This window comes from Schistocerca americana, chromosome 6 (genome assembly GCF_021461395.2).
Source record: "Schistocerca americana isolate TAMUIC-IGC-003095 chromosome 6, iqSchAmer2.1, whole genome shotgun sequence".
Lineage (NCBI taxonomy): Eukaryota > Metazoa > Arthropoda > Insecta > Orthoptera > Acrididae > Schistocerca > Schistocerca americana.
The window spans coordinates 42,294,902-42,308,868 of record NC_060124.1 but is presented as its reverse complement, the minus strand read 5'-3'; the positions used below and the strand labels follow the sequence as shown (position 1 = coordinate 42,308,868).

At 40.9% G+C, this 13,967-nt stretch overlaps 1 protein-coding gene across 1 annotated transcript in view; it reads right to left on the bottom strand.

Moving 5' to 3' along the window:
- Window positions 1-13,474: 13,474 nt before the first annotated feature.
- Window positions 13,475-13,967, bottom strand: part of LOC124619946 — a 185,866-nt gene continuing 185,373 nt past the window's right edge. The window contains exon 9 of the mRNA XM_047146608.1: window positions 13,475-13,650. Coding sequence (XP_047002564.1) covers window positions 13,475-13,650 — 176 coding nt within the window. The remainder of the gene's footprint in view (window positions 13,651-13,967) is intronic.

Here is a 13,967-nt window from a genome sequence, read left to right as displayed (position 1 = left end):
GCTTCACTCCCAAGTTTAAACGCAGCCAAAACCTCTCAGACAAACAGAACCTAAACGATGTCAAAGTTAGCGTAAGGAGGGCTATGCGTGAAGCGTTCAGTGAATTCGAAAGTAAAATTCTATGTACCCACTTGACAGAAAATCCTAGGAAGTTCTGGTCTTACGTTAAATCAGTAAGTGGCTCGAGACCGCAGATCCAGACACTCCGGGATGATGATGGCATTGAAACAGAGGATGACACGCGTAAAGCTGAAATACTAAACACCTTTTTCCAAAGCTGTTTCACAGAGGAAGACCGCACTGCAGTTCCTTCTCTAAATCCTCGCACAAACGAAAAAATGGCTGACATCGAAATAAGTGTCCAAGGAATAGAAAAGCAAGTGGAATCACTCAACAGAGGAAAGTCCACTGGACCTGACGGGATACCAATTCGATTCTACACAGAGTACGCGAAAGAACTTGCCCCCCTTCTAACAGCCGTGTACCGCAAATCTCTAGAGGAACGGAAGGTTCCAAATGATTGGAAAAGAGCACAGGTAGTCCCAGTCTTCAAGAAGGGTCGTCGAGCAGATGCGCAAAACTATAGACCTATATCTCTGGACGTCGATCTGTTGTAGAATTTTAGAACATGTTTTTTGCTCTAGTATCATGTCGTTTTTGGAAACCCAGAATCTACTATGTAGGAATCAACATGGATTCCGGAAACAGCGATCGTGTGAGACCCAACTCGCTTTATTTGTTCATGTGACCCAGAAAATATTAGATACAGGCTCCCAGGTAGATGCTATTTTCCTTGACTTCCGGAAGGCGTTCGATACAGTTCCGCACTGTCACCTGATAAAGTAAGAACCTACGGAATATCAGACCAGCTGTGTGGCTGGATTGAAGAGTTTTTAGCAAACAGAACACAGCATGTTGTTACCAACGGAGAGACGTCTACAGACGTTAAAGTAACCTCTGGCGTGCCACAGGGGAGTGTTATGGGACCATTGCTTTTCACAATATATATAAATGATCTAGTAGATAGTGTCGGAAGTTCCATGCGGCTTTTCGCGGATGATGCTGTAGTATACAGAGGAGTTGCAGCATTAGAAAATTGTAGCGAAATGCAGGAAGATCTGCAGCGAATAGGCACTTGTTGCAGGGAGTGGCAACTGACCCTTAACATAGAAAAATGTAATGTATTGCGAATACATAGATAGAAGGATCCTTTATTGTATGATTATATGATAGCGGAACAAACATTGGTAGCAGGTACTTCTGTAAAATATCTGGGAGTATGCGTGCGGAATGATTTGAAGTGGAATGATCATATAAAATTAATTGTTGGTAAGGCGGGTACCTGGTTGAGATTCATTGGGAGAGTCCTTAGAAAATGTAGTCCATCAACAAAGGAGGTGGCTTACAAAACACTCGATCGACCTATACTTGAGTATTGCTCATCAGTGTGGGATCCGTACCAGATCGGGTTGACGGAGGAGAGAGAGAAGATCCAAAGAAGAGCGGCGCATTTCGTCACAGGGTTATTTGGTAACCGTGATAGCGTTACGGAGATGTTTAGCAAACTCAAGTGGCAGACTCAGCAAGAGAGGCGCTCTGCATCGCGGTGTAGCTTGTTCGCCAGGTTTCGAGAGGGTGCGTTTCTGGATGAGGTATCGAATATATTGCTTCCCCCTAATTATACCTCCCGAGGAGATCACGAAAGTAAAATTAGAGAGATTCGAGCGCGCACGGAGGCTTTCAGACAGTCGTTCTTCCCGCGAACCATACGCGACTGGAACAGAAAACGGAGGTAATGACAGCGGCACGTAAAGTACCCTCCGCCACACACCGTTGGGTGGCATGCGGAGTATAAATGTAGATGTAGATGTCATTTGTAGCCTGAATACCTCATTCCCAGCTTGTCCAGAAAGTATAACACTGCCCAGTAACTTTTCCTCAGCCTAAGAGCAGTGTACTAACAAGGGAACCTCCCCATCGAACCCCCCTCAGATTTAGTTATAAGTTGGCACAGTGGATAGGCCATGAAAAACTGAACACAGATCAATCGAGAAAACAAGAAGAAGTTGTGTGGAACCGTGAAAAAAATTAGTAAAAATACAAACTGAGTAGTCCATGTGCAAGATAAGCAATATCAAGGTGAATGTGAGCTCAGGAGCGCCGTGGTACCGTGGTTAGCGTGAGTAGCTGCGGAAAGAGAGGTCTTGGGTTCAAGTCTTCCCTCGACTGAAAATTTTACTTCCGTTATTTTCGCAAAGTTATGATCTGTCCGTTCGTTCATTGACGTCTCTGTTCACTGCAATAAGTTTAGTGTCTGTGTTTTGCGACCGCACCGCAAAATCGTGCGTTTTGTACACGAAAGGACGTGCCTCTCCAATGGGAACCGAAAACATTTGATCGCAAGGTCATAGGTCAACCGATTCCTCCATGGGAAAACACGTCTGATATATTCTATACGACACTGGTGACGGCATGTGCGTCACATGACAGGAATATGTTGTCGACCCACCTAACTTGTACACTTAGTGAATGGGTAAAAAGATTCTTCTACCTTGCCCGATTTAGGTTTTCATGTGGATGTGATAATCACTCCCAAAACAGTGATGAAAACTTAAGAGTTTGTCACATAAACTGAAAATAAAAAATTAAACTTTTTACTCGAAAGAAGACTTGAACCCAGGACCTCTCGTTCCGTAGCTGCTCTCGCTAACCACGGGACCACGGCGCTGCCTAACTCCCAGTGTCCTTGATGTTGCCTATCTTCGCATGGACTACTCAGTTTGTATATTTTACTAATTTTTTTCATAGTTCCACACTTCTTCCTGTTTCCTCGACTGATCTGTGTTCAGTTTTTCAAGGCCTATGCACTGTGCCAACGTATAATTAAATCTGAGGGGGGTGCGATGGGGATGTTCCCTTGTAAGTACAAACAAAGAAAGAAGGAATATTAGGATTTAACGTATCGTCAACGAAGAAGACATTGGAGAATGAGCACAGTCTCGGATTGCGGCAGGATGGGGAAGCAAATCGGCAGGGTCTTTTTCACATGAAACATCCCAGCATTTGCTTTAAAGGTATACGGAACGCCCTATGCTTACATTGTTAAATTGAGCTAAAAGTTAGGAACATTTCCTCATTTGCTATTTGGACGATACTCTTGATTTTTTCACAGAACGCAGAGATATGTTCTGCTTTTATGCTGAATTATTAATTTTGAAAAAATAATGTATAGTTTTTCAGATATTTTATTTTTTGTAAATGTTAAAAAAGTTATACATTTTAGCAAGTATTTTAAAATTTACATCCATTAATACAAAATAATTCCACATATCATTTAATTCACATATATTAGAAGGTCTTAAGGAACAACTACAGAAAATTTCATCTTTCTACTATAAATAGGCCCTGAGAAAATGTACCTTATACACAAAAAAACTAAAGTTACGGGAAATTAGCTTCAAAGTTTTTACTTCAGTACAAGCCTGCTCCATAGCTTGTATCATCAGAATCGTCCAGTAGCTTCCTCTTGATGGCTCTGCTATGCTGTCTAGCCATCTTTGAATATACTTTTATGGCATTATCTGAAGACTTCAGCCGTTCCTTGTCCAAACAAAGCATAGCTGCGGCAGTTCGTAGTCCTACACAGAGCCCCAACTTCTGCAGAACTTTGCACTTTGTTATATTGCCCTGATTGAATGATGAAACAGCATCATAAACGCCAAAGTGAAGTGTGTTTATACCCACAAACACAGTTTTAGGTAGTCTATTCCATATCACATGGTTCACACACTCATTTTGATTTTGAGTCCGGCCATGAAGACATTTCTTTAGTAGACTAATATCTGCGAGGTCTCGAAATATTGGTTTTATTTCATCCATTATGGCAGGTGGCAGGTGATGAGGGTGATTGCATTGTTTCTTAGTTACCTTGCCTCTGTTGTACTTGCACCAACTATCGTATCTTTTTGGACATAGCCCATGTTGGGGGTTCTCATTGTTTGAAGCTGTATGAAAAAACAGAGCCCACACTGCTCTTCTCATTAATTCTGCATCTGCTGTATTCTGTCTTATTGCTAGACCATAGCACTTCTGAATATGATCTATTGTAGCATCTGTCAGTCTATTTTTCCCACCTAAAGTTTTTCCATAGCTCAATTTCTTGCCTTTCATGCTAGCCTTGAGCCGTCGAAGTTTTGATCCCATCCTTTTCTGAACATGGCCAACACACTCCAGTTTGGAAATTTTCACATCGTTACCATAGGGCCTCAGTTCCTCAATTTCTTTGAAAGCCTTTGAGTCACCACCTCCAAGATAATTTATGTATCTAACGTTGTACCATTTTACTGAGCGTTGATAAATACTTCTTACACCAGCAACTTCCATACCACCACTTGACCCATAGTAATTTGCCATGCACTCCTCTTCATGTTTATTTTTCATTTTCTCCTTGCATCTGCAATGCTTGGAAAGTATTGCCACATCAACTACCTTACCAGTGTTCACACTTGTAGCTGTTACTACACCATTCAGATACGTATGGCCTCTCTTCTGCCAGCTTCCATCAAAAGCTGTGGACAAGTCTCTGCTATTATTATTTTCAACAACTGCTTCCTCAACAGCATCTTTCATGTTTTCCTGTGGCACATCTTCTACAGCAGAGCCTATTGCAGTTATGTGTTTGTTAAATTTTGAAGATGGAGGAGGGAGGTTCATCACACCACACAACATGACACCTGCAGCCCTGCCCTTTCCTATACACCGTAATCCATAAACCAGTCTAATGTTTATATCGTATAGTTTACCTGTATCTGCAGTAAGATGTGAGGAATTGAACAAAGTAACACTGTGTTTGCAATAACTGCACATCAACTCTAATTCACAAGCAAGTCCTACATGTAAGTTTGTTTTCAATGAAACACCACATTTTCCACATTATTTGCAGCACACATTGTTCTCCAAAGCGTCTGATAATAAAGAGACGTTAATCACCTCATATTTTGTAGTCCCAGCATTTAGTTTCTTGTATTCTTCTTCAATTCCAGCTAGTTTTCTTCTTGAAGCACTTTCCGGTGTAGTGGCAGCAGCATCACTCTATGTATCACTACCAGTGTTGAGGATAGTCACTACCGGGACATCAGATACTGATGAAGATGAATCAGACGAATTTTTTGTACACTTTACTTTCTTGCGCCAATTTACACTCTTTCTAAATACTTTCAGACAAGGTCTTGGCATGTTGAAGGAAAGAAAACTCAATGACTTCTCCACATACGACTTTCACAACAACGACATGGATGTACTCACAAAGGAAACAATACAAATGGTGCAGAATCTATTGTCAACTGTCTAGCAGTGTAGCCAACAGAAAAGCTAACTCTCTTGTGCTCAATTGTATCTCTGGCAAGGCTGTCTATATCAGGTATATTTCGCGTCTCATACGCAAGGTGCGGAACATCGTTTGTCGAAATTATTTTAAAAAATTATTTAAAATAGTTCTATTCACGTCATCCAAATATTTTATACATGGTATTAAACGGGAGAGTCTAAATTTTTCGAAAATGCATTTACCCAAAAATAGATTTTTTTCATCGAAAAACTCATTCCGTATACCCTTAAGCGAGTTATGAACACCACAGAACATCTAAATATGAATGTCCGGATGACGATCAGAAACCCGTCCTCCCGAAGGCCAGTCCAGTGCCGTACCTAGAATAAAGAACGTGGTTCATTTAAGGATATCGTAAGTAAGTGCCCAATTTTTGGATCCATTCCTGTTTTTGTTGTAACAGTTCGGAAAAGCTACTCCAGCAACGCAGATAATACCTCTTATCTGCACTCGCTAATGATGGATAGTTTTGCAAGAGACTTCACGAACAAGTCATTTGAAGCACATGGATTTGTGCTTAATACATCTGGCGCTATCTGCAGGCCTTACGAGCAGCCCCACGTGATTCACGGTTTTCGGTATGCTAATAATTACGGCATGTCATTCCTTCACATGTGAGGTGACCAAAATGAGTCATGAAAATGCTATGAAGGATTGCGAAGTTCGTTGTAACAGATAAGTTGTTTTCCAATAACCAACTCCAGCTACCAGGAACAAACGTGAGGTGGAGCTCTCTGCAGTATTTCCCACATTTGCCGACGAAGGCTTCTAACTTGCGCAGCTGAGAACGTTACTGCCCGCTGGACGTGGTTGCCCCTTGCCACGGAAGACGCTTCGAGCAGCTATGGCCAATGGCCAACAAAGGAGATAAGGGCACATCACGGCACTGACTTATTGCTGCACTGGCGACACGAGGGGCTTAAAAAGCAGCGCCCATCCGGCTCCCCGCCCCCGACCTATCGGCTATAAATTGCGGTGCAGAGCGGCTCTCCAACAGCGGTGCGGAGCGCCGAGTTAGTGCGAGCAAGCTGACGTCCCCCTCCCTTTTTATCGCGCCTATTACTAGTATTTATTCCTCTGTTAACGCTACATGTTTCTCTACCCCATGTCTGTTACCTACCACAAGTAAAAGGTGTTTCAAAATGACGTTAACTCCAACACAGGCCGCTTAGCCAATAGAAGTTAGTGCTCTTCCCAGTCTTCAGTGAAGCAAGGGGACGTGAGATCGTTTTGGTGATCCGTCCGACAGATGACAAAGTCTACTCGAACGTATCCCTATTTTTGTTCTAGACCGATATAATCTGCACAGGCAACCTCTTCGCTCAATTTAATTTCCATAATCATCCGCCAAAAAAGGTATCTACATATCTACCCTGCGAATCACTGTGAAGTGCGTGGTAGAAGGTACTTATTTCTGAAACATATGCTAACGTTTCTCCCCTTTCCATTCATGGATGACGCGCCCTTGAGCTACCTGCTAATTATCTGATTGTACAAGGTGATACGCGAGAGATGAACGGCTTTTCAATAAAGAATATTCGGTCAGTTTTGAATCAAAACTCATTAATTGCCATTTAACGTAGGTAAGCCTTATTTGTGAAAAATACTGTCGTCGAGGTGATGTCCATCATTTCGAAAGCACGATTCAAGTATCTTCGCCAAATCCCCCATCACACGGACCAACGTCTCTGCAGGGATGGCAGCAATTTCTTGAATTATAGCATCCTTCAACTTGTCCAAATATCTCAGTTTGTGGCTACATACATGGCTCTTAAGGTACCCCCCACAGAAGAAAGTCAAGCAGTGATAAGTCTGGAGATATGGAAGACCTAGGTACATTGCCAAAAGGAGTGATAATCTGTCCAGGGAACATGCGCCAAAGAACTGCCATTGAAGCATTCGCGGTGTGTAATGTCGCGTCATCCTGCTGGAACCAAACATCTTTTAAAGGGATTCCCCGTCTTAGTTCTGGCTTCCAGAACGTTTCAAGCCTATGAATGTACCTAGAGGAGCTAACAATAACTGTGGCCCCATTTTCATCGAAAAAATACGGTCCAATAGTGTCGAAAGAGCCAAGAGCACACCAGACGGTGACTATTTCACGGTTTAAAAGACCCTAGTGAATAAGGTGTGGATACTCAGGAGCCCAGTATCGCATGCTTTATTTACTGATGGTCTCGTTTAAATGAAAATGAGCTTCATCGCTCATCAACATAATCACATCACCACTCAAAATCATTTTCATTCTGCATGCAAAGTATTGGCGTACAGAAAAATCATTGGCTTCAGTTGTTGCACAATAAGAAGTTTTTACGGATGGAATTGTAAGGTATGCAAAATTCTTCTAACCGATTCACAATTGACTGCAAGCTCACTAGCATGAGGTCTAACTGATCGTCCTGGGCTTCTGCCTATCACTTCTCTTATTCTTATCACATTTTCTGACGTCATTACACACTGTCTCGGGATTGAACCCTTCTTAACCATTACGCTCCCAGTTGATCTAACGTGTTCTACCCATCTCAAGATTGTGTTACGACTCGGAACAACTCCATGTCGATCGACTTTCAGTTGTTCACGGAACATTCGCTGCATAACTGCAAACGACTTACTACTTCTAAAGAAATTGTCATAGATGCACAAACGACATAGAAAGAGCCACTGTTCCACTGTAACTGAGATGGCGCCTTGTATGGAGAAGGACTACTGCCACCAGTATCATCTGCTACCTCCGCGCTCACAGTATTCCGGTTCAAAACTGTTCGTCTGCGGTGTCATGCTGTACATGCAATGCTACAAGTTAGATTTGCATGAGGCAGAACAATATGCGTAGTTTCTACATGTACATCTATACTCCGCTAGCCACTAAGCGGTGTGTGGCGGAGGGCACTATTCGTGCAAAAGTCGTATTTCATAGATTTCACGTACGACCAAAATTTTTTGGAGTTATTTTTCGAATCTGCAGATAAAATATTGCTTTCAAATTCGTTAAAAGAATCGCTAATTGACCTTTTGACAGCTGCTTTCATTTCGTATAATTTCTGTTTGTCAGTGGGGCAGTGACTACTTTTAAAACGATTGTGAAAAATTTTCTGCTTTCTCACCAACTTCCTAATATGTTTCTTGAACCAAGGTGGATCCACTGACATAGAAGCCACAACGACATTATGGTCGCTAAAACCTTCTTCCAGATTAACTTCCTCAAAAAGATCAGGTCTGTTTGTCGCCAAGATATCTAATATGTTCCCATCTCGAGTTGGTTTTCTAACCAATTGCTCAAGGTTGTATTTTGTGAGCGCTCCTAGAATAACTTCACGCGTGTCTTTACTACTGCTACTCCCAATTAATTGACGCCAGATTAAAGTCTACACATGTAACTAATGGATAATTTGGAGATTTATTTCCTATGTGCTCAAGACTTTCCCTGAAACGTTCTGCGACGTTTGTTGCGGATGCTGGTGGTCTACAGAAACATCCTCTTACAATTGTCACCCCATATCTAATTGACAGCTTTATCCAGACTATTTTACAGTCCGACCCAGTATCGATCTCAACTGCGTTTAAACAGCTTTTAACTGCAATGAACACACCTCCTCCCATAGCAACAGTCCTATCTTTCCTAAACACTGTCCAATCCGAATTCGAAATTTCACTGCTGTTTATGTCTGGTTTCAACCAGCTTTCGCTACCTAATACAATATTGACATTACTACTGTTTATTTCGGAGAGTAACTCGGGGATCTTGCTACATACACTTCGACAATCTACTAACATGAGATTTGGCATATTTAAATCCTTTGGAATGACCTGTTTAGGCGAACTAAGAATTTTTACAGTTGGCACACCCACATCAGCGTCATGAACTGGCAATTTTTCAGGTCAACGGTTTGTTTACCGTGGGGAGGAACCTAATTAAAAAAAAAAAACCATGTGCACACCACAAGTGCTGTGCTACCTATGTAGCTGATTCCCGTGTTTAGTGCACCCCTGATCTATCGAAGGGCGTCCTATAATCTTCCACCTCATAGCGTAGGCCGAGGAATCTACAACTATTTTCGTCACAGAGTCGACGTAGCCTCTGGTTTAGATTCTCCACTCGACTCCAAACTCTGCCCTGAAACACGGTTCTTAAAGTTTTTTTAACCAGTTCTCGCGAGACCTACGGCGTCTATCCTAGACTGTCTGCCAGTTACGTTTTTCCAAACATTTCTGTTACACTCTCTCGCCAGTCAAATGTACCCGTTACATTCGCACACCTATTACAGTTATAACACGAGTGAGTGCTCAACCCAGCACAGTTTTTATAGACTGACGATGCAATTTATATTACAATATGATAACAGTGTCTAATACATGTTTTATCATTTGATGTTAATGATTTTACATTTTCCTCAAAATAATGATTTGAATACATTCACGGACCTTATGAAGGCCAGTCGAGCGAAACAGATTGGGTAAACAAAGAATTTTATCAGCGGCTAAGGCGGTAACACGATATTTTTCAAATATCTACGAGCTGTGGGCACCACCACCTAAAAATATCTTGCGATTCTCGGCTCCTCAAAACAAGATTGTAGCCGCTTCTACTTCGCAATTCAAACTTGCCTGGCTACATCGTAAGCGTAAGCGCCACCTCACAAATGTGTCATGTGATGCTGCACTGTTGCCGTATACTTCCACCAACTCAACAGGGATGGTTGCAGCGTTGCTCCGTTCCATATTCACAAAATGAATTACTGCAAGATACTTTACTTCATCAGCTTTTGACTCCTCTGTTGATACACTGCGGTACCACGGCGTGAGGATTTCAATTTGGAAATATGAACCTCCAAATTAATATAAATCAGTTAGGTAGTTTAACTTTTTTGAGGTGGCAACTGAAACTTTATGACAGCCTCTCCTACGTTCACTCGAATCGTCCGCTGTGACACGTCCACGGCGCAGGCAGGCAGACAAATCGCAGCCTAGGTCCTGGTGCAGAGCAGCGACGGCCGGATGCCGGCGGGCGATAGCGGCCGGTGATTAATGGTGCCATCAAGGTCGCCGCGCCGAACCTGCAGGCGACCCACAAAAAACGGCCTGCTTAAGCTGTCAGCTGGCCTGCCAATACGTTTCCGGGGTGAGCGCTCCTGGGGAACACCGCTCTAGGCGAAAGCGACACGCCTCTACCCTCTTCTACACGTCTGTGTAATTACGCAGTTTGCACATTAGCAATAACGAACTTGTAGCGAAACTGACTCGGTTCTCGTAGTCTCGCCCTTGGTAGCACCAATCTTAAATGAGTGCTGGACTGTGTTTGATCAATACGCTCAATGATGTACACGACATTATATATTAGATTCATTAACACAAACGCTTTATTCCTTTCAAAACTCAGTTATTAATCACAACGAGCAGTTTACACATTACGCAAAACCAATAGAGCGAATATCCAGGCCAGAACTTACAACCGCCTATCAATAGTCACAGTTTAACGGTTAAGTCAACTGTTGTCCTATGGCACCAAAAATACAGTTCACACATACATAAAATCAACACAGCTTCTACTAAGCGCTGTCCTGCGGTAATTTGTTAAAGTATCATACCTTGCAGCAACACACTTATGGCAGTCCCTATTGAACATCACCGTGTCCAACAAACACTAATTTCGATGACAATACCATTCCACAGTATTTGTCGATCACATCACTGCTCGATCGAACTATTCGTTAATTTAGGTGACAAAATCATTTGAAAGATCTTAACATACTACAGTACTTGAGTTTTGCGGATGTCGGTGGGTGTAATTTCGCCTTCAGAACACGCATAATTTAGCTCGAGTCAGTACTAAGAGCGTGTCCGACAAAGATCTTACTCAACACTCAAATCGCGAACTGGCAATTTTGGGAGAGGTTCGATTACTTATAGACGGGTGTAAGAACAAACCGTTATTTTGGAAACTACACAATGCACTGAAAAATGGTAGGGGTTGGATTTTACTGTTTTGGGTGAACTACAAGAACTAATGTGACTTTGAGCTATACGAAATACTGCTGATCATAAATTTAGAAAAATACATACACACTATTTTTCTTACTCAATATGAATCCCCTTGTTTATATGCATGACCGCCATATTGCAAATTATGGTAAATTACATGAAATTATTAATAAGTGAAATAATGTTGTAGCCTACGTCATTTTGTGCTGAAAATTGAAGGTGTCAAAAGTATGTAGTCAAAGCCTGGAATTTAACAGTGGTTATGACGAAATCTGCGATGGAAGACTGCAGTTGCTCGGAACTCCAAGTTTAGTTATTTGGGAAGATAATTAGTTTTATATAGTATAAAGTACTTAACAGGAAAGACAGAATGCTCAACTTTCTAACAGTATGAGTCAAGCTTTTCAAATATACTGATTAGCTCATACGTTTTTGGCAAGTAACGAACTGTAGTTCTAGTATCAATTAATTGTATTTTCTAATGACAATCAATTCTACTAACAGAATCAGAACAATCAAAACAAGAAACTCAATAATAATTCCAATAAATTAAATCTAAACAAGTATTTGATATATTAATGTAAGTTTTACGTGCCAATAGATAAATGTATCGAAAATATGATAACAGTAACAAAAGAATATGGTTATTTATGCAAGAAGGAAAACATAACAGATGGGACGAATTCGCCTGTTCTGTCACAAACTGAAACGTTATAAACAAGGCCAAATTAACTTAAGAACAGCGTTTCTAAATTGTCTTCAGGACCGGAAAATAATGACAGTCATGGTTATGGCTATACACATTTTACACTTTCGAGTGTCATATTACACGAACGGTAGGTGCGAGGAGAGATATTTTATTATTATTATTATTATTATTTTTTTTATCCCACTGTAAGTTTCTGTCTACACAGTGTCGCGCAAATATATCCCCTCCTTCAGTAAGTTAGTGCACGTATATCGCAACATAAGAAAATCCGATCCCATTTTGCTTAGAATGACAAACTTTTTAGAATATCGAATACTGTTTCTTCTAGGGCTTGCTTGTCTGTTGAACGACGTCACTACGCAACTTTAAATAACATGCTCACATTGGAACCATTGATCTATGCACTTAGATTTAAATGCAGATAGTTCGGATAATTACTAAATTGTAGTAATTCCAAACTTAAATTGTTCACACTTATTTATTGGATGAGCAATATAATTCACACATTGCTGGTGATTTTGCATAGCGTAGATTTTTCTACACGAAGCGAATATGTATTACTCGAAATTATTATTAAATAAGATAATCATTTTCCTCTAATACGTCCATATTTACGAATAAAAAGAATATCGTTTCTAAACCACATTTTCTTTTACCGGCGTCGAGAATAACCGAAGTATCGCTTTGGGAAGAATTATTTAGATCATGAGACGTGTGGAAGATTTGTCAAGGGGTACAGGAGGGAGGAAACTGGGTTTTGCCCCGTAGAAGACGCAGAATCGGCGAGGAGAGGAATATACGGAAAAAAGTGTGAGACGGATTACAAAACTGATTTATTAGAGATAAGGAAAGCACTTGGCCTTATGTTCTTGAAAGCTATCAAGTCGATCCGCCAAGGGACATAACCACAGGTCAACAATAACACGTTACGTGTGATCACTGATAATGTGATTTCATTTTCGAACAAAATGGCACCAAGAGTCTTAAAATACTCAGTGAAGTTGAGAAAACTGCGCCTCATCGTTGTACGCCATTGGAAAAATCTGCTATTCATGGGCTTCCACTCTATTAAGTCCGTTATTTTAAAGCTTCTCGCTAACGATTTCTATTGCGGAGCACTTGGCCACCAGGGCATTCTAATGAATGATTTTACGAATGTGCGTAATATCGGTAACAATGTCTCTTATTTTACAGTAAAAGTTATCTTCCCAAGTCTTATTATTAGTAAACGGAAAACCACCACTTGAACAAAAATCTTGTCTTCGTTTGTGTCTCGGAATGTAAAGCACGGTTGTTAACTTTGAACTCCCATGGAACATACCTGTTAATATATGCCATAAAATCTGGTGGGAAATTCTTTTAAACCATGTTTCTCTGATTATTTTTTGATAACTATGGCTTCAAGTATATCTTTTGCAGTTTCCCTCAACTTCAAAGCGACGTTTCTCGATCTTGACACTTGCTGTTTGTGGGTGGCCAACACCCTCCTCAGCGCGTTCTCCAAGAGCATAGGACATATCTGAAGGTAGCAAGTTATTTGGCATGAGGCTTAGAACAACAACAACAACAACAACAACTGAAAAAGTCGCCAAACTAAGTTAATTATGTTTGTCTATTAAATTCAGAATTTGTTTTTAATTTTTACAGTACTATTTCTCAGATATATGTCCAAAGACATGTACAGTTCTGGATTCATTTTGATCATCACGAACAGGACAACCAAACCCAGTATTTTAGATTTATTGCTGGCAACTAACAGCCAGTAAGTTTTCCTTTAGCAGCGATAACACAATTAGTGTGTTAACGCCAGACTTGCACAAGTAATGTGGATTGCTGATGCTCATTAACATTACTTCATTATTTCCCATTATCATGGTCTAAACAAATTTTTTT